The sequence below is a fragment of the Thalia democratica genome, chromosome 8 (assembly GCF_965202585.1).
Source record: "Thalia democratica chromosome 8, ktThaDemo2.hap1.1, whole genome shotgun sequence".
Taxonomy (NCBI): Eukaryota; Metazoa; Chordata; class Thaliacea; order Salpida; family Salpidae; genus Thalia; species Thalia democratica.
In genome coordinates this window covers 16,702,720-16,724,985 of record NC_139172.1, presented here as the reverse complement: position 1 = coordinate 16,724,985, position 22,266 = coordinate 16,702,720, and the positions used below count along the sequence as shown (strand labels likewise).

Genomic DNA, 22,266 nt, shown 5'->3' with positions numbered 1-22,266 from the left:
AGTACAACTAATTGTTCATTATTTCAACAACAAAAGAAAACTTAATTAAAACTTTAAATTGTCTCTATAGATTTTTTTTGTAAATATCAATTTAAAACGTACGTGTGCTTTAGAACGTATATATTGTTATTTAACAGAACTAAACGAGTCAAAATTTTTATTTAAGTTGAAGTCTTTATAAAACTGTTATAAATCATTTATATGTTGTTTTTATATAGGTCTACAAAGCCTTCTAAAAATTATAAAAGTTATGGTCGAATTCTGTTTAAGTATAACAATAACTTGATAATAAAATGAGGTTAAATAAAAAATTAAACTCTATTCAAGAAATATACTTGCTTGTAGACCAGAGCATCTTTGGTATAGTTGAGTATACTTTTAAAAATCTCAAAAAATTAAAACTCATTAATGGAAAATTTGAATATAGTTCAATACTTGTCAAATCTTTTTAAAACAATCAAACTATAGTATAAAGCGGTGTGCTAAAAAAAATTGAGAGTAACATACTATTTCATTGAATAAGGAACGCAAAAAATACACATTAAGAACCCATACTGTAGTAAATTGTAAAGTATAGCTAAAAACGTGTATTAGTTTTGTTTTTTCAGATTATAGCTTTTGTAATGCTTTTGAATTTCTTATTTAATTTATAACTTTGTGATTGTGCAAAATTGAACTATTTACATAATGAATTATTTTTTTACTTTAAGCTTAGTAGATTTTAAAAGCTTCATTAAAACTTCTTAACCTCTAATATAAACTATGTTTTAATTTTATTTTAGTTTAACAACGGTTTAGTAGTATTTATGTAGTAAAATAACTAAACAGAAAATAGAATTTTATCAATATATAAAACTAAATGTATTTTTTTAAATTTAACTATTAAACTAAAAGCTAGTTAGTGAATACTTTTAGTTTGTCTATATACAGTTTTCAAGTTTCTGAAGAACGAAAATGATATAAGTGAATTGCTTACTTTCCTCAGAAGTGCCAATATATATCTTACAATTAAGATAACATAAATGTTATAACAAGTTTTATTTTAGTTCAATATTTATACATACTATTTCTTTTAAAGTTTTAAAGTTAAAAACTTATAAAAATTTCAATATAACATTAATAAATTGTTATAATCTACTTAGTTCAATTTAGTTCTATTTTTAAAATATTTTATTTTTTTTTTCGAATAAAAAAAAAAGGGATTTTAATGAACTACTTTTGAAAAAACTTTGATGTTTATTAATTTTTTAATGGTTATAACAAAAAATACAAAATTATTTACCAAAAAACATTATTGGTCTTAAAGACATTTTATTCATCCTAGAAGTAGGTATTTACTTTAAAATAAATCCTTTTAATCAAATATTATCTAATACAACACATGAAATGTTGTTAATAAACAAAAATACTATAAATACTTTTAGTTCACGTATTACAAACGTCTTAAAAGAAATGTTCTAATAAAGGTATTTAGTTTAACTAAAAAATAATGGATATGGTATATATAGAATACTATACACTACTTTCTATTAGTTGGTATAGTATGTAATAGTAATAATATATATTTTATTACACAACTTTAACTATTTATTGTAGTTTTAGTTTTTTATTACAGTTACTTTATGTCACTACTACAAAATTAAAATTAAGTTTGAATACACTGTTAAAGTCGGATAGTAAAACAGGTTTCTTATAAGAGGCGAAAGCAAAAAAGACTATTTCACTAAAAGTTTATCTCCTCTACGTTTAAAAGATAAATGCTCCTTACATAATTAAGGTAAATTACGCAAAAGATTTTTTCACGATGAAAAAAAAGTTATGACCAAACAAAAAAAAAAACTTTGTTAATTGTTTAAAAAAAAATCTTTTAGTCAGAAATTCCTCAACATTTTTTATTATAAATATTGGAAGGAAAACTTCCTGAAAATTTGATATTAATAAAACATTAACAAACTAAAAATAAATATTAAATAGCTAAAAATAAGAATTTACTGTATCTCAAGCTGTTTATTTTAAATGATTTTTGTTTTTAGATAAGTTTAAAGGATGATGATTTCATAAACATGGTTTGTTACCAATTCCTATTTAAATCAATTTATGTTCTAATTGTTTCTCATTTGATTAATTTTGTCCGAATAATTTACAATTGTATCGTTTATTATTCATCAACAAAAACTGGTAGTAAAATTTTAGCGCATACAAAATAGACTTTATCTAAATATTTAAGAGAAACATACCTTTTTTTAATATTTACAATAAATTTATGGTAAAAAGTACTCAAATAGGAACATCGGTTTACCAAACGCTACTGAGTTTAACATTTACAGCCGGCTAAGTAAAAAAAACTCTCTCAATTTTTTAATATAAACAAATCTTTAATTCTATTAAAGTAAATTTGCACTGTGTGCGTTCGAATTCTTACAAAATAACAGTTTTATAAAACTTTCCACTTTTTATTGTTCATAGTAATGTATTAATGTAAGACCTCAAAACTATTAAGAACACCTTAAGAAAATTAAGAACTGAAATTTTATCTAAAACAAGTTTTTACCGCTTATAAAAATTTCTGTGTCTACGAATTTAAGATAAACTATTTATTTAGTAAAAAAGAGCATTTTTTAAAAACTCAATTTGGTAAATGAGTATGTATGTATACTTTCTTATCATTTAATTATATGTTTTACTACCAGTTTTATACAGCTGTTTCGTGCATGAGATATTCATATCTCATATATTCCTCAGTAAAGCTAAAGTTTATTAAACATGTTTTACAGAAATTTAGAATTTAAAATTGTGTAAGTATTATTATAGTTTATTGAACGACAAAAAAAACGCTCAAAATATTTTGTCCTAGGACCTAATGCACAAAGAAGTTTTCAGTTATCGAGTCGCACACTACGGATAATTTCTAACGTCCTGTCAAAGACTATGATGTAATTACATAGTTTTTGAAGGTTTTTGTGCAGTAAGCTAATTTTGAAAAATACTCTAGTATTAGTTTTGTTACTGGTTTAAGGATTTGTGCATTTTGAAAAATTTTCAGTAATTACTAATTAAATTTAGTAAAATTTGAAAAGCAAAGGTTGTACTAGAAAAATGTTTTAAACTGCTCGTGCGCGCGGCTTAGTTTTACTTTGATTTGATATTTAGTTAGGTTTTATTCTGTTTAAAAACTATTTTTGGTAATAAATACATATATTTGTCTTTCGCTTTTCTTGTATAGTGTTATGCTCTTGTCTGGTTTATCAATTTCGATTTTCAAAATTGAAAAGTCTGCAGCCTAATTTAGAATTAAATTTTGATATTTTCTGTTTAGTATTTCCCATTTAATTTTATAACACAGATTTTAAAACTAAATGTGAAAAACTAAACAGATTAAAATTAAAATTTTTGATAGCGACTATAAAATTAAATGGGATATACTTATAAAGTTTACAAGGTAAAAGTTTGTTTTGTTATATAACTGTTTACATACTATTTATTGAATTTTATTAATAAGTAATATAACTGTTTAGTTGTTCATTTAAACATACAGTGATTTTGAAAAACTTCCATATAGTCTAACGATATTTAAACTTTATTCAATATTTCTTTTTATATTAAAATCGGTCGGAAAAAAATTAACTGGTTTAAAAAGCTGGAAAGATTTGAACACATGTCAGTTAGGAGTTAACTTATAAAAAAAACATTTTGCATTTAAAATTGATCTGATAAAAAAAAATGATCGAGATTATTTATATCTGAAACTATTAGAGATTATTAGATTATTAGAAATAATAAGAGATTGGACGGAAATTACTTTAAAAAGGAGTTGATTGCAGATTTCAAAAACTTTTACCATAAATTTTTATTTATATGATTAGCTTTTAGCTAGTAAAAATATAAAATTACTCGTGTAAAAATGTATTTAAAAGTTTAAAACAAAAATCTAAATCCAATTGATTTTTGCTCTTGCTCCCTTGAGCTACGAAATCTTCAAAATTTGACTTTACCACGGTTTAAGCTTTTTAAAACTACATTTGCTTCTACTAAGTTATATATAGCTTCTTATTTATATTTATTAAGGTAAAAACTTTTCTAAAGCTAGTTATATTTTTAACATAAACCATCTTTATTTGTACCCGGTACTTAAAATTATATAAGTTTTGTTATTTAGAATTTTTTTTAAATTCTATTTTAAATTTTATTATTGTGTGATTAAAAATAAGAAACTAAAGTTAAATTACAATTTAAAATACGTAGAAAGTAATTAGTACCATTTCTAAAACTACCATATATATATTTTTCAAGTGCTTAATTTATTTATTTATGCTTAAAATAAAAAACGAACCCTAAAACAGTATGATTTTTTCGTAAAGCTTGTGCATTTTTGTGATAGATTTCCGTTTAAGGTAGTAGCCTCAAGTTTTTCGTAAAAGAAGAAATATCAAAAAACTTATAACAACATTTTGAGAAGAAATAAAAAATAACTACAAAAATTAGACATTTAATTAAGCTTAAAAAGTGTTATCCACTATGATAAAAAGTTTATAAAGATTAGTAAAAAAAACATGTCTAAGAAGATTTGAGACTATTTTCGCCTCAAGTCTTTGAATGGAAAATGTTTAGATTAATCCAATGAAACAAGCTACAAAACATAAGAATTAAGTTTTTTAAATATCCATTACTATGTTGTTTGTTTTTATTATCCAAGCTGCTTATTGCCTCATTAAAACAAACAGTTTTACTCTAATGTTTTGGAAACAATTTAAAGTAGGTTTCACATAAAAAAATACTTTCTTATTTAGAGCATACTTTTTGTAGTTTAGGAAAAACTACTTTAACTTGTTTATTTTAACAGGCAGTACAAACTAATTTATAAAATCCGACAGATTTTTTTACTACTTTAACATTTACTTTGTCAGATTTTTTTCTGACTACCTTACTAAAGACTTTGTCAAAATTATAGACTTTTCTACGATTAATTATAAGTCTTTTTAGCTTTATTTTTTATTTTCATTAATTTTTTTTATAAATCTCAAAGCTCATATTTACAAGTCGTTGTTTTTTAAAGTTAATAGATTTAAACATATTTTACTTAGACTTATATGTAGACTGATTAAATAGTTTGTTTTAAATTTGTATTAAATCTTCGGTTAAGTCTTACTAAATATTTGTTTCTGAATTAATTGTTGGACTAGGTATTATACGTGAAATGTTTTGTTTTATTTCATCACCATTGATGTTCATCACCATATTATTAAACAAAATGTTAAAGTAAAAAAAGTATTGAAAGTATTAAAAAATAAAGATCTTAAACATCTTTTTGCTTTTATTTAAGTACCAGTGAACTTGTTTAATTAGCATCTTTTGTTAACAAACACTTAAACTTATATTTTGAATAGTTAGATCTTAAATATCACTTTAAGCGAATAAAACTACAGAAATTTTAGTTAAAAAATAGTTTAAGAATAAGTTATATAACTATTTTGCAAATTTTACAAAATCTCTAAAAAAATATGGAGTAAAACTGTTTATTTTAACAAAAAGTAAAAAAATAACATAAACACTTTTTTGTACATCTATAAATATTTAAGTTTTAATGTGATACGTTTAAAATATTGAAGCTAATACAGGTAAAAAAATATGTCATTTCAACACTATTTACAAAAAAAACTTTATCTTCAATAAACTCTTGGAAGTCTTAAATTTGATGGGTTTATTAGTACGGTCAGTTGATTGACTTAAAATAGTTTTAAACAGCCAAAATCAAAAGCATAGCTGTCACAATAGCAACAAGACAAGAGCAAAAAATTATGTATTTCGTACAAATATACAATACATTTTTTAGATGCTGTTTTGGCTAAGAATCAACTAAGTATGTTACTTTAACATAAAGGGTTTTATACATAAAGTCATCAAAAAAAGTTAATATTCTACGATAAAAGGTTTTTGAATATTAAACTGTGATTAATTGTGTAGTACTATTTTGAATTGCACAGTTAAACTTTATATATTTCCATTAAAAGATGAATTTTAAATAGTACGCTTCAATGAATCCGTGAAAAAAAATCTCTCTTAAACTTATGTTTTGTTTTGTTACTTAACAATAAAATTTACGCGTAACAAAAACATGCAGTTTGATTTACACCGTAAATTGTAGAATTTGTTAAAATACATTGTCTTAAATCATTTATGTAGACTATATTTGGAATAATGTTCTAAAAAAAATCCTAAACTTGTTAAAAAAATTATAAAGCATAATTTATAAAAAAAAAAAAAAAACTTTTGTGAATTTAAAGAATTAAACGCATTAAATCATAAACCTTAAAAATGTGCTTTTTGTTCAAACGAATACTTATAAAGCTAAATAATTAATGCTTAATTATATATTTGTTTAAGAAGAATAGCATTTTATGAAGTTTTAAATTTTCGTTTTAGAACATTTTACTACTTTATAAGATTTATTGATTTAAGAAAATCAATGCTATTTGAATTATTAATAAATTAAAAATTTATCAACTGTTTTCATGTTTGTTGACAAAGCCTTTACTTAAAAAACATCTATAAGATGATGATGAAAAAAAAAAAAAACTGTTAGTAGTGCTACTAAAGTTATTTTAGAAATATTGAAACTTGGCTAGTCAGAAAAAGTATAAATAATGAATTAAAATTTTTTCTTTGTAGCTTTTCGATACTAAAATTTTGCTTTAGGTTCTTACATTTTACTTTCCCTAAAGTGTTATTTTTTGTGTTAAATTTCCATAAATGATATTTGACATTTTATACCATAACGATTTGAAAGCTTTACACTAAATGATTAAAGTAACACAAAAGCAAAATTGATATTGTAGTGTTTTTAAATATTAAACCACTAAAATAAACACCTAAAAATTGTTTTAAACATTGTTGTGTTGCTCCAAAAATGTCAACAAATGTGTAGAAATTTAAATTTCACATTCAAATTTGTTAAATCAAAACTATAAAATAAAAACAGAACCTAATTTAATTTAGTAGATGAACTTTGTTTTTGTTTTATAAGTAATTGTAAGTATTTTTAGCTAATGTTGGTTTGACAAAAAATGTACAATAATGAAGCTGGTGAAAGACATGTGCCAAAACATCCTCTACCAAAAGAGATACAGGTACTATATCTGAAAACTTTATTTTTGTTTGACAAAGTATACATTTTAACTAAAAAATACTATTTGTGTTTGTATATATATATAATTTATTGAAATGGCAATTTTAAAAATTCTGGAACATATGTTTCATAAAGACAAAGAAGATTGTCTCTAATCTTCAGCCAGTTCAAATTTAAAATAAAAAGCACTTTGGTAAACAAAGATGCAAAAGTTTAAAACAAAAGTTTACAAAAGTTTACAAAAAAAAAAAAAAAAACAATATGACGTAAGAACTGAACATTGTGCATTAAAAATATTCAGTACAAAAATCGATCTACCATATAACTAATCAAACAACCAAAATTAACGAAAACAACAGTTAATTGACTATAAAATACTTCAAAATTTGTTGTAGTTTAAAAGGAGCTTTTTCATATGTCGACAAGACGATATAAATTTGCTCCTCTTATTTAGACAACTTAAAAGAATCTATAGCTGTTATGTATGCGTTAAAAAAGGAAGGTTATTTAAATAAGAGGAGCAAATTTATATCGTCTTGTCGACATATGAAAAAGCTCCTTTTAAAATACAACAAATTTTGAAGTATTTTATAGTCAATTAACTGTTGTTTTAGTTAATTTTGGTTGTTTGATTAGTTAGATGATAGATCAATTTTTGTACTGAATACTTGTAATGCACAATGTTCAATTCTTACGTCATATTGTTTTTGTTTTTTTTTGTAAACTTTTGCATCTTTGTTTACCAAAGTGCTTTTTATTTTAAATTTGAACTGGCTGAAGATTAGAGACAATCTTCTTTGTCTTTATGAAACATATGTTCCAGAATTTTTAAAATCGCCATTTCAATAAATTATTTAAAAGCCCTTTAAGTGGGCTCAGTAGAAGGTGTTTAAGTTTGAACATTAACCTTATTTTATATATATATATATAGAAATAACATACACAAAATAAACTTTTGCTTGGTACAGCTGTTTCTGCGTTTAATACGCGTCCTCAGCCAAGTTTTATTCAATGAAAAGCAAACTTGTAAGTACAGCAATAAAATTATACAAAATTAGGTATTACGTAATAATAGATAGTTGATTTTAGACAAAATTATTAACAGATTTTTTAGATAAATTGCTTTCTATAATGTATGCAGCCAGTTTGTAATTCGTTTCTTTTGTTAAGAGATTCAGATTTCTTAACTTTTAAAATTTTGATTTTTTCCGCATTGCACAATTTACATCCGTTTTTTAAACTGTATTTATTTTTCGTTCTTGTTAATATTTCCCACTGAATTTTAAAATTAACTTCGTTATTTTTTAGTTTCCAAATGTACTGCAATAAAGTTGTCGTATTTTTATGTTTTTTGTGTTTGAAGCTGTACTTGTGCTTTGTGTAGCGATTCTTGAACGATAGTCCAGTCAAGCCTACATAAAACTTGGTCTGGTTATCAGTTATGACTGTCGCTTTATGTATAACATTTTCCATCAGGCAACTTCCATTTACCGGGCATTCTTGTTTTTTGCAGTCACACATTCGCCTCTCTTTGTACTGCGTGTCTAACATCTTTTGATTGTGTGCCATTATAAGTTGTTTCATGTTTGGCATGCAGGAGTAGGACACTTTTAGTGTCTTCCTGTTAAAAACTTTACAATATGGATGGTTTTCAGTAAAGTTATTGTCCACAATCTCTAGGAAGCGCTTCCCAACCCGTGTTGCCACACTTTTGCAGAATGGAGCGTTGAAATATAAAATATTTCTTCTCCTTCTTTTCTTGTTGTTACCCTTCTCGTTTTTGTGGCTATAGGCTAACTCGTGATCGTATCCACTTTCTCTTATAGCTTCCTGGTATTGTTGGGTTGTTTCCTTAAAAATGCTTTGACTGCTAGAAATCTTCTGGAGGTGGTTGTTCACTGCAACCGGTATGTGTTTTAACACATGCTCTGGACTTGCTATTCACATAAACCGTATGCGCATTTGGTTTTCTGTACGGCTTATGGCTTTCATTTTGAAGATCTAATGTTACATCTAAGAAGTCTGTTACAAACAGATTGGCTTCGATGGTGACATCAAAACCAATGTTTTTAAAGACTTTTCTTAGATGTTTGACTTTTCTCTCCATATCTGGTCCCGGTAGGATGTCCACCACTGCTAACCCATTGTCACGGTATATACCAAAATTACCATCTCTAAAGATCTTTTCCTTCTTCAATTTATCTAAAATGTTTAGGCCAACCAGTTCGCAAATTTCTGCGCCATGAAAGCTTCCCATTATATATATATAATAAATCTAAATCAAAATTTATTTTGCTCCAAAATTTTGTAATGCTGCACTTTTATATTTTATGAAATTGTCTTTTGCCATTGAGATAATTAAGAAGTTTTAATATTTTTACTGTTACCAAGCTTTCCACAAAATAAAAAGAATAATCTATAAATGATCTGTACTTACAAAAATTTAATACAAAAATATAAATTTAATGTAAATAGTTTATAAAATTTCATTAAAAATAGTAAGTTTGTTTTTTGATTGTAAAATGTAAATTTAATTTTCAACTGCTGCTAATAACCTTTAATTTTCTTTAAAATATAGAATATGCCTCAATCTGAAACAGTTTGTCAGTTCTGTGGAGTAAGTTACCTTATACACCATGAAATAAAAAAATTAGAAGAAAAAATTACTTTGTTAGAAAAACAGCTTATTGGATACAATGATATGAAAAACCAAAAAAATGATTTAAACCTAAAAATTGATAAAAGCAAAAATGAAATATCTCAACTAAAGCAAAGCTTGTTTGAAAGTAAAAGTTTGTTAGTCATGATAAATGCTTCTTTAGTTTAAACAAATTTTAACAATGATGTGTTTAGTGAAACATGATAAAGTTTAAATTTTTAAAAATTTAGAGTTAAATTCTGTTTAACATAACAATACTTTAACTAACCTCTTAAGTACCAACTATTTTGCATGACTTTCAAATATATATTTTTCATAAATCTAGTTTTCTAAGCACTGATGAGTTCTCTTAGCAAAATATTGTTTGCAGAATAAACTATAGAAAATTAAATAATATGTTAAGTTTAAATTCTCGAGTTTACAAAGTTTAGTAATCGCTACTTTATAGATATATGTATTCACTAAGCTTACTCAATGTCTATATATTCTTTTGAAGCAGGCTTTTATAGTTTTTCAAAATTTAAACTGTGTAGTTTTTATTTTTAGGTTATACTTATTTCAAGTATGGGATTTAATTAAATACTAAGGCTTAATAAGTTGTATTTGGAAGTTAAAATAAATACATTTCTTTTGCTTTTTATACTCTTTTCATGTAAAGTCTATATAGCATTTTACTAAATTTTAAACAAAGTCTTTTAACTACTTCAGTACTTTAAATTCATTTAAAAAACTTTTAAATAGAATAAGGCTAAACTGTGAATTTTAAAAGTTTCATTTTTTAAACTTAAAACTTTAAATAATGGGACTTGAAAATTATCAAGACTAATTAAAGTAACTAAAATTAAAATAAAATTCAAATCATGTTTATAATTGTAGTGCAGTGCCTATATAAAAAAGATTTTTTATGCAAAAAGACTTAGGCATTTGTTTTTAAATTCACTAATCAAGTTTATGTTAAGCTGAAAGTTTTAAGTTTCTTAGTTTTAGTTAAACAAATGAAATAAATATTATAAATTTATAGATATAGCCTAATAAAGTAATTGTAAAAATAATGTAGTTTTTAATAGTTTCACTTCAAACATGTTGTTTCATGATTTACAGTGTTTTTATTTTTTTATTATAATAACAATTTTTGTACATAGGCTTACAGACAAAGTATTGGAATCTGAAAACCTACAAAATAAAAATGAAAAGTTAAAAAAATTATCTAATGATGCTCAAAATGAATTAAAAGTTTTCCAAAAGAAAATGTTGTTAGTTTTTATATATTTTTATAATTACTACTTAATTTATTTTTTTATACACAAGACAGTCATTAGGACTTACTTTAAATATTGATATTTAGATAATTGTTTTTTTGAAATATACAAGTAATAATTTCTGTGAACATCAAGCTAGACTTTGAAATAAATCATTATATTCAGGGTTGCCACTTTACCTGGAAAAACCTTGAAAAACCTGGAATTTGAGAAATTCTACAAAAAGCCTGGAAAAACAGAAGTTTTAACAATTTTCACAAGTTCAGTAGTAAAATTTTGATTTGACTCAAAAAATCTATTATATAAATAAAATTTATTTGACATAGTCCAAAAATTTTTTTCAGTAAAAAACGTATTTAAAGCAGCTTTAGAATATCTTTTCAATGTTTTTGTATCATTTAACACATTTTCTTACCTTAAACTTTACTTTAAACTAACAACAGACCCAAAAATAATTACTTTTGAAAACCTGGAAAAATTTTTTTAAAAAACTAGTGGCAACCCTGTTTTATTGTATTTAGGTATGAATTTACAACTAATTATGTACAATGTATGATATTTTATTTTTTACATAAGAGCAAAGTTGTTAAATTCACTTTTGTGACTTCATTTTGAGAAAGTGGAAAATTAAAAAAAAAATACTTTTTAAGCTTAGAATAAAACAATAACTTGAATTGTTATGATAGAATTGTTATAATAGTTTCTAGTTTTAAGTATGAACTATAGATACTATAACTTTTATCTTTATTTCCTTATATTCTCTCTACTTTTTTACTGTATCAAAATAGACTATGTAAGCTTGTTCTTGATTTTCTAAAGCAGTTCTGGTTATAATTTAGTTTAATATAACTTAGGAAAATCATGGGTGTAAAAAAAATTCTTAAATAATTAATCAATTTTATATAGTTTTTCACATTTAACAAAAAATGTTTTTTTTTTACAAAAATAAATTTTGTTATATATTTGAAATTTTAAATTAAAAATGCTTAATTTTTTTTTTCTTAGATAATTTACTTTTTTAATTGCATGCTTTTTCATACTTGATTTTTTAACTCTTTTTAAAAACTTGTAATAACTATAAATATTATTCCTGAATGTTAAATGAACTTTAAAATTAAAGTTTGTATAGTTTTTTTCAAATCATATATATTATAAATAAAAGATAACTTATTATTATTAATTTTCTAATAAATTTTTTATCTTCAAATTTTTATTATTATTTTTTACAGAATACAAAAGAATAGTTATCTTACTTCATTGCAAAATGTAAATTCTAAAGTCAGTGAGTTCAAAAAGGAATTTCATCAAGTTGAACAATATTCAAAAGATGTTATTCCTCAATTTCAAAATTACATTCTCAAAACTGAAAAAAAACTTGTCAAAAGAATAATGTGTGAAATTGAAAGTTAGTTTATATCTTCAGCTGTTTATATTTATATGTTTTCTTGTTTTAGGTATACGAGAAACTAATAATGGTCAAGTTCTATTTATATAATATAAATATATCTATTTAATCTTGAGCTGAAAGTTACTAGAGGTGTTATAGATATTTGAAGCTGCACTATGTGGTAAAATGTGGTCAGGGTTTATTTATTATTAAAAAAGACAGTGAACTGTATAATTTTCAATAAATAGTTTTTAATAATTTGCTTGTTTTTTTACATTTTTATAAAATTTTGCATTGTGGCGAAAACTAAGCACTTCTGCTTTACATTAAAAAGTTCTATATTAACCGGAAGTGTTGTTTTAGGCTTAATTAAAAAAGGTATGTTTTTTAGTTTAGATTTTATGTAACAAGTTAAAAGGCTTGATACAAAAGGCTTGATATAAACCTTAAGTTTATAACACAAATACCATTAATCAATATCAACAAGATAAAAAATATGAAAACTGTACCGTTATAGTTTAAGCATTGATTATAATCTATATCAGTGGTTTTCAAGGTGTACACTGGTACACACTATTGTGCATGAAAATTATTTTTAGTGTGCATAAAACTTATGGGGTGTATGAAATTTGTTTTGGTGAGCATGAAATAATATTTGAAACTTACACTAGATAGTCTTGAGTTGCAGATATAGAGCAAAAAAAAAGTCTTGCAGTAGACATTATGAGAAAATTGTACACTGGGGTGCACAGATTTTGTTTAGCTTGAAGACCACTGATATATATAATCGTATTTATTTATATATTGTGCCTTCATAGGATAATTTTTTATATATGATAAGAATATAAAAGTTAAACTTGTACTATTCATCTGACTGCATTTAAATCTGCTTTCAAAAATAGGAAAATCTAGAGTTAATGAAACTATCAGATTATTTGAAACCAAGATAATCAAACTACATAAGATGTTTTGGTATTATTTTAAAAGGTTGTTTCTCTTTAAATTGTAATCGCTTATAGAAGTTACTAATATTTTTGTAGTTTTCTGATCATAATATCATTAACTTCTATCAAGTGTGTTTTACAGTGTTCCCACTTAAAAAAAGGAAAGTTACAAAAGGATTTTAAAATGGTTTTAAATGAGATAGTATTTTAAAATTAGTTGCTTAATTTCTTCACACACAAAATGTTTATGCTTCCCTTTTCTGAAGAATTGTCTCAGTATTTTTTAGTCAACAAATCTTCTTATATTTCAGTATTTCGAAATTGTTCAATAAATACAATAATTAGATTACTTTGTTTTGTGTCCATTGATTGTGCTACAGTACAGTATAAAATATTGAAGTAAATTATTTGATCTTAGTATAAATATGATACAATTATTTTTCATTTTATACAATTTTTGTTTGTTAAGTTAGGATGATATGTTTATGACTTAAGTCTAGTATTTTTTAGCAACCAAAATTATAAAATTAAAAGTTTAGAACTTGCACTTTGGTTTAAAACTTTAAAACAAGTTCTGACTTTTTTACAATATTTTCACTAGTACTTGAATTCGCTCTAGAGGTTTCAAGAAAGTTTCTAAAACTAAAAATAATGTTAAACGTATTTAATACAAAAAAGTATTAAATAATAGTAATAGAAAACAGGTAAGCCGTACTCCGGGGTCCAAAAACAACTCCAATTAACTATTGTTTCAGACAAAGCTATACTTGAATTTTCAAATACAAAAAAGCTAAAAAATAGCCCTTAAATAGCTGTCTAATGAAACAATAACCAAAACACTTTAGTTGCAAAGCTTTCGTCCTTTATTTAGAACATTGCCAATGCAAAAATACGGCTGTAAAAACAAAAATTAAAACATAAAATATATATATTAAAAAATGTTTTTAATTGATAAAATGACATCTATTAACAGCAAACAAAACACTTTATATAAAAAAAATTTTTTTACTAAATAAAAAACACATTTACTTTATTCCTATAATATTAAAAAGAGTTTTGTTTTATAAAACTACATATGTAATTAATATATAAATGTATGTTAAGAACTACTAAATAACACAAAGATATACAAAAAATATACAAAAAAGATGCATCTAACAATATGTACTTTAACTACTCTACCCCTATAAATCACTGTATTGTGTTTTAGCTAAATTAATACTTGATTTGAGTTTATTTATCCGAAAATATTCTTTATAGTCAAGGTTCTTAAAATTTGGTTCTTCCAAAAAAGCAACTTCATACGCGTCATCAAAACAACACTCTTTCTGTAGATTGTTCTTGTGTTTAAAATAGTAGTGTCTATATAAGGCATTTTCATCTGTTATATCTTTTGGGTTAAACTTTGACTTTGATCTATTCCAACTATATCTATGTGCTGTCCATCTTGTACTGAAGCTATTTTTAGTTTGTCCTACATAGTTGCTATTACATTTTGTGCATATAGCTGCGTAAATTCCATAACTCTTGCAGTTCAGATTCGGTTTCAATTTTATTGTCTTACCCTGAATGTTTAAAATTTCTTTATCAAATACCATGTTTTTGTGTTTGCCATGATTTCCACATAGTGCGCATTTTTCACATTTTTTGCTTAATTTAGCACTCGTTTGTTTTTGTTTTGCAATCTGACTAAAACTGTTTAAAAGTTTTCTTAGGCTTGCTGGTTTTGTAAAAGATATTTTACCTAAAGGGAAAAGTTTTGTTTCCTCTTTAGTGAAACTTAGAAGCTTCTTAAATTGAGTAGACCAATATACATTTTCGTTTTTAGTTATGTCTTTTTGTTCAATTGGAACGTTCTTATTCTCATTTTTGCAATAAATTTTCTTAAATTGGTCTTCTACTAGTTTGGGATTGAAATTGGATGCTAAACATTTAGTTTTAAGTTTTTTCAAACTCTCATAATAATCTTCTTTTCTTTCATTTATTCTTTTCAATCTTTTTTCTTCGCCTGTAATTATACCTTTAAAGATGTTCAGTGGGTGGAAAGATTTTCCGTTCAAAAAAGTAGAATTTACAGCGGTAGTTTTTGTAAAATTTCTGGTATAAAAAAAACTTTTTTCGTTTACTCCAGTAAGAATGTGCTCAATATCTAGGAAAGGTAACTTATCTACCTCATTTTCTCCCGACATTATTGTTGATGTCAAATCTAGATCGTACTCTTTAAATGTTTTCTTGATATCTTTTAATCTTTTATTATTTCTTTTGATACTGAAATATTCTCTGATATCAATAATATATCTTCAATGTAATGTCTTACAAATAGTGATTTATTTAATTTAGAAGCTTTCGTCATTATATAATGTAAAGAAATATTAGCTATGACAACGGAGTTGTTGTCACCTGTAATAATACCTTTCTTTTGTTTAAAATATTTTTCCTGGAATGCTATAAAGTTATTGCGTAAAGCTATTTCTGATAGCATTACTAAGTATTTGATCATCGGTGTCTCAAAATCTGAGCACAATTCTAATGCTTCCACAAGAGCTTTGTTCACTAAATCTATTGATAATGATGGATACAAATTTACGACATCAACTGTACCCAAAATACAATTTTTATCATAACATGACTTTTTCCAAGTTTCCAAGTCTTCTAAATTACTTTTTGAATTTTTACAATATTCATTTATTCCATTTTTGCAATAAATAACACTAATCGGTTCCAATATTAGGTTGAGTACAGCTGTCAACCTACTTAGATATGTATTACCAGCGGCTTGGACTATTCTAGTTGGTATATCTTTAATACTGCAAGTTTTGATAATATCTGGATTTAACTTATGAGTTTTCCATAAAGAATATATATACCCGCAGTTATTATTAGTAAAGTATTTCGCATAGTAAAGTAATAGTAATAGTGTATTTTTCGGGCTTTACCCACAAACAGTTGCTTCAGTGGTGATGAACTTAATTACGCATGGTTAGAAATCAACAGCGGTTTGTTGCGATTATACCTGCTTGATAAGTCCTAATAAGAACGAAACCGATCGTTGGTTGTCTTGTATGCTTTTGTCGTTGATTGTGTAGTGAATACCAGTGTTTACTGTTATTGTTTATTATATAAAAAAGGTCAGGTTAAAATTTTTAGTATTTAAAACTGCAGTCAAAATGATTTGAATTAAGTTTTTGTCTGCTACGAACTTATGCTATGAATATTCTCGTCTGAAAGTATTTTTGTTGATTAAGCTTTTTTATCTCTATAAAATTTTTATTACTGAAGAAATCATTAAGACAAAAAATATGTTTAAGAATAAATATCTTTAATTAAGTAGACTCTTATTTACTTTTAAAATTCATATGATAAATTCTTAATAAATACATTTAAAAAATGTTTTCTAGGGAATAATTAATTTTTTATAAAAAAAAAAAAGATAACTACTTTTATTTAGATTTTGTAAGTATAAAATATATGATTTCTATTTTAAATGACTTAAAATATAACGTTTTTTATATATTTCACTTATTAAGTATTTTTAAATTTTACAACTAAAAAAGTACTCATTAATATAAAATATTTAGGGTTTCAGCAAACAGAGTTTAGTTTCGAATCAAGCTTGCAACAAGTAAAAGTTCTTAGAAACGAAATTGAACTATCTAAAAATAAAATTATTGAACAAGAGAGCGAATTAGAAGAGGAAAAAAAGTTAAAAAGCAAACTTATGTTTCAACTAGATTCTGACTGTTCAAAACTTAAAATGGACCTTAAAGACTATCAGCTAGCAAATGATGGTACATATTTCTTAATTTTTATAATAATTTTTGTTTAACTTAAAAAAAAAGTTCTAAGAGTTATCTCTTTAAGCAGTCTTTTTAAATGCTTAACTTTAATCAAAATGATGTATAATGGAAAAGACTTTTATTTTCATTGATATATACTTTTTATTATTGTTGTAAAGTTAAGGGGTTTAGAAAAAAGTCCTCACGGAGGTATAATTATGAAAAATTAAACACATAAGCTTAAATATGATATGAAAGGAAAACTTCAATGAACTTATTATTTAATAGAAATTACTTAAAAAAAAAAGTTAAGTTAAAAACTCATTTATTAACATACTTTATAAAAAATATAAGTTCAATTTGTTTTTACAAGCTTTTTTCAACCTTAAAAATACGTAAGGTATTTTGCTTTCCATACTTGGCCAACACACCATACGTTGCTAACCCTTTACCTTAATAAATGGTATATTTTTCCAAATATTTTTTATTCAACTTTAGTATGTGTTTTACATTGTTGTTTTTTGAAAACATAAAGTTTTCTACATGAAATATTTTTAGAAAATAAATACAGTATTGTTTTAGAGCTTTCAACTAAAGTGGAAAATCTGGAAAAAGAAATTAATCTTAGAAATAAAAGTTTTTTAGACGCTACTGAAAATATCAGGTAAGATGATATTGTATATGACTTAAATTGCTAAAATAATATTGTTTTTTAATAGTTTGAACGTATTTGTAAATGTTATTTTCTTTAATTTTCAAAGTATGTACTGCTAACCTTATAAAGGCATTAAGCATATTATGTGTTTCATTTTTTTCTAAAAAAAAAGGAAGACGTCTGATCTTCTTTCATAATAAGAGCAACATGCGAGTTTTACTTATTGTATAAACGATTATAAATATATCTTCTAACTGGTTTTAATAACTATAATAAATTCTCAGAATTTTTTAGTTTTTTAAGAGTAAGTATTTATTTCTATTTGACCTTTGAAAAATCTAAAGCATTAAGCTAGTACATCACACATCATATCTATACTTTAAATTTTTTTTACAAATGATAGTTTATGACATGTATCTTTAAATAAACAAAATTATAGTTGTTTTAGTACAAAGTAAAGTTAGCATGTGCTTAAAAAAGTATTAAAAAACAATAGGTTGATAGTACTTTTGCTGTACATTTTTCAAGTTGTCTATTGTAAATTAATATGATTCAGTCTTTGCAACAAAAAGTTTGAGAATTTTTTTAGTTATTTGTAGTTAGAGTTTTTCAGTAAAAATTGTATTTCTCACGATAAAAATGTAGATTCTTAGAAAAACATTTTTTTTTAAATATAAAAAAGTATTAGGGAAACGCTTTAGTTAAATCATTTTTAGAGATAATTTACCTGTTTAAAATAAAAATTTTATTAAAAAAAATTTGTAATTTACAATTGATATTTTATAGTTTTTAGTTACAAAAATAAATAAGCTAGTCCATGTACCAATAAAGCATGTTTTTAAGTACCTTATATTTTGGCTCTAGTATAAGTGCTTAAACATCTTATAATGATAAAACATTTATAGTTGATTTTTTTACGACTGTAAAGGATAAAATAACTTATATAAATGTATTTTCTAAATTACCCAAAAGTTTTTAAAGCATTTAGTATAATATTTAAGACACTAATCCTTGTTTGAACATAAATGATGTATAAGCATTTAGTTATGAAAATTAAGTTTGTTTAATCATAACTGTAAATAAAAAAAAAATATTGTGACTAAATTGAAATAGATGTTCTTTTGATTTACTTACTAGTTTTTACCAAAAGTATTTCAACTACATCAGAAAAACATAAAATAAATGATTTGTTTTTAAAAATTTAAATCACAGTTGTATTTGAAAAACCATCAAAACCCTTTGTGAATAAAAAAAAATTAACGTCAAAATTATTAATGTTGAATTTAATAGTTTTGTAAAAAACTTATAATTGTCACAAGTACTTGTAGAATGGTTATATAAATAAGTATACTATTTAAAAAAATATTTTATCATTTGCCATAAATAAAATAACTTAGTTTTTACTGTATTTAAATATTTATAACTAAAGTTTTACTATATAAATCATATATATATATTTTAAGAAGTAAGTAAAATTTTGAATATTAAAGTATGAAATACTTAAATATTGATTCAACAGAACAACTATTCTTAATAATGTTGTCCTTACAAATATTCTTACATACTTAATGTGCTTTTAACACATTAAACTTTTACTAACTATTTATTCCTGAGCTTTAACTTTTTCTCAAACTATTTTGATACTAATTTCATTTTGTTTGTTGACTGTTCAGAACTTTTTTTCGTACTTAACTTTTATAGTTAAAAGTAATTTAAGCGAGTATATCCACGTTTGTACAGTCGGATACATAAAATTATTGTAAATGTTAAATTAAAAGACTATTCAGTAGGTAATAGTTTTTTTAAACCAAATGTTTTGAACAAGATCTGTCTTCTATAAACAAGAGCATTCAAAGTTTTATAATGTACTGAAAAATTGTTAAAACAAATACAAATTGAATATTTTCATGTTCACATTTTATTTCATTAACCAAGTGCATAGTCCTTGTATAAATTTGTAAAAAACTATACTGTTTCAAAAAGTGAAATCTAACTTAATGACTACTTTACTTTTTTGCCAAAATATTTTTCAAATGATCACTTTACTGACCTAAAATAATATATTTCTTTTAGATCTAAAGAACAAAAAATAAGCGATTGCGAAATTAAATTTCAAGCTAAAATCGAGCAAATCGAAAGTGAGTCAAAATCACAAATAAAAAGGTAGGTTTTCATACATGTCAAAGTTAAAGTGTTTTTTAGAACAACATTTAAAAGTTTGACGTGGCTTTCTATTCTTGTTTGAAGTTATTTATGATATTTTAATAGATTACAAAACTGTTCTTAACATTTACAATTTTAAATCTTCAATTATTAGTTTAGGGTTGTTTTTGAAATATATACCGATTGCAATCTGTACTCAGATACGAAGAGGAACAGCAGAGTTATTACAACAAATTGAAGAATATGGAAGCTGAAAATAATTTGGTGACGTCAAAAATTCAGAAAAAAGATGAGACAATCAAGTCTTTGCAATCACAAGTAGACTTCTCACGGGAAGAAAACAAAAGTATAAAACAAATAAGCAAAGAAGCGACGGAAAAAATCACAAAACTTGTCAACGAGAGGTTTTTATGAAACTTTTTTCATGTATTTAAGATTTAACTGCTGTTTTTAAAACTAACTCATAAGACATAACTACTGTTGTACATAAATCTAGAACTTTTAAATAAAATTATTTTACCAGGATTTAGAATGTACGTACTTAGCATACAAACTCTTTTTGAATTAAATATTTTTGATACGAATTTTACGATTTTTATTATTCGTTGGAGTTTTATAAACAATTGAAGTAAAAATATTTTGTCAACAAAAGTCCTCAACAAAATATTTTATTTTTCTAAACAGCTTATTTATTTGTATATTTACATATGTTAGATAATTTTATTACGTCTATGTGTTTTAGAAAAAGAATGATTTTGGAACATCAAGAGCAAATACTTTCCATATCAAAAAAATTTCAGCAAGATATTGCATCTTTGCAAAACAATACACATCAAATTGAAAGTTTGAAAAAAGAACTTACTTCTAAATACGAAGAAAAACTTTTGCAAATAAAAGAAAAACTTCAAGTTGAAAGCAATATTGAAATGGAAATACAAAAGAACGATGCTATATCTAAACATCAAAAGTTACAAGAAGAGTATGTGGAGGTAATTATGAATTGTTTATTACTGCTACAAATGGTTATTTTTTTAACTTTTTACAACCAATATAGTTAAGATATTTTATTTACATGAATTACAAATATTTTTTTTGAATTATAAGCTTGTGAAGTTGTTTTTAAAACTATAAAGATAAATATAAGCAAAATTTTTATTACCTTTTTATTTTGTACTTCTTTTTCTACATAATATTTGATACTTTTAAAATTCAACAATGACAGCAAGAAAATCAGCTTCAGGCGAAAATAGAAGAATTAACAAGGAAACTGAATTCAACATCACATTCTTTAAAGTTGTATAAAATGCAAATTGAAAACAAAGAAGTTAATTATAATCTAGGTTTGAATCTAATTAAACAATATTTTACAGTGTATTTTAAAGTGTAATCACCTTCTGCTTAAATAAAATGTCAAGTTGGTAAAAGTGTTTTTTTCAAAGTGAGATATTGTAAATTTTGTAAAAAGTTTCCAATAAAAAGGAATGGACCGAAAATTTTTTGAGATTAATTTTTTCGGAAATTTAAAAATAACTAAAAATCTATCTTCTCCTTATTTTTTTTGAGCTAGAGAACTAAAACTTCAAGAAACTTTTCTTTTATAGTTTAAAAGACCTTTAAAATTGCGATTTTAAAAACAAAAAAAAAAAGATAAAAATACAAAAAAAAGATGGTTTTTTATTTTGTTTGTAAAAATTAAAATACTTTCTGCATTAAATATTTTTAAATTTAATAACAGACTTTCTGTGAAAATTTGAAGAAGATTGGTTAAAAAATGAAGCAGAAGATAGATTTTTAATGAAATAGTTTTTTTCTGCGTTTTTGATTTTCGCCTTCCATTAGGAACCTATTGAGGTCACCGATTTTTATCACTTATATCTCAAAATTAATTTGAGTTTTTTCTAAGCGGTTAAAAATGTCTGATAGCTCAAATAAAACTGTAAAAAATAAGGTTAACTTGTAAAAATCAAGGTGGACCACCCCCTATTCCCTTAACAGGTTTACTTGGTTTACTTAAGCAATAAATTCAAAATTTTACTAGTTTCTTTTTAAAAACAGAATAAATACTCACAAAACTGATTGGTCAAACAAAAACACGAGTAAACTTAAATCAACAAAATAATAACAAAAAAAAAGTAAAAAAGGCTAAGGAAAGTATAATTAGAACAAAAATAAGCTATTAAAATCATTAAGACTAATTAAAGATCTTTTATCCAGGACCTTATTGATAATTAAGTTTCGATTTAGTTTTCTAAATCACAAAATTATCACAATTACCTCAACACCTTATAAACTACTTCGTT

The 22,266-nt window shown here is 24.1% G+C and overlaps 1 protein-coding gene across 1 annotated transcript; it reads left to right on the top strand.

Moving 5' to 3' along the window:
• The first annotated feature begins 7,040 nt into the window (after positions 1–7,040).
• Positions 7,041–21,823, top strand: LOC145842654 (uncharacterized). The gene is made up of 11 exons (XM_082950126.1): positions 7,041–7,124; positions 9,702–9,919; positions 10,925–11,035; positions 12,271–12,446; positions 16,951–17,160; positions 17,731–17,812; positions 19,877–19,966; positions 20,167–20,370; positions 20,709–20,955; positions 21,189–21,306; positions 21,702–21,823. Exons 1-11 carry the CDS (start codon positions 7,062–7,064, stop codon positions 21,710–21,712), a joined length of 1,530 nt encoding a protein of 509 aa, XP_082806252.1. The 5' UTR covers positions 7,041–7,061; the 3' UTR covers positions 21,713–21,823.
• The last annotated feature ends 443 nt before the right edge of the window (positions 21,824–22,266 follow it).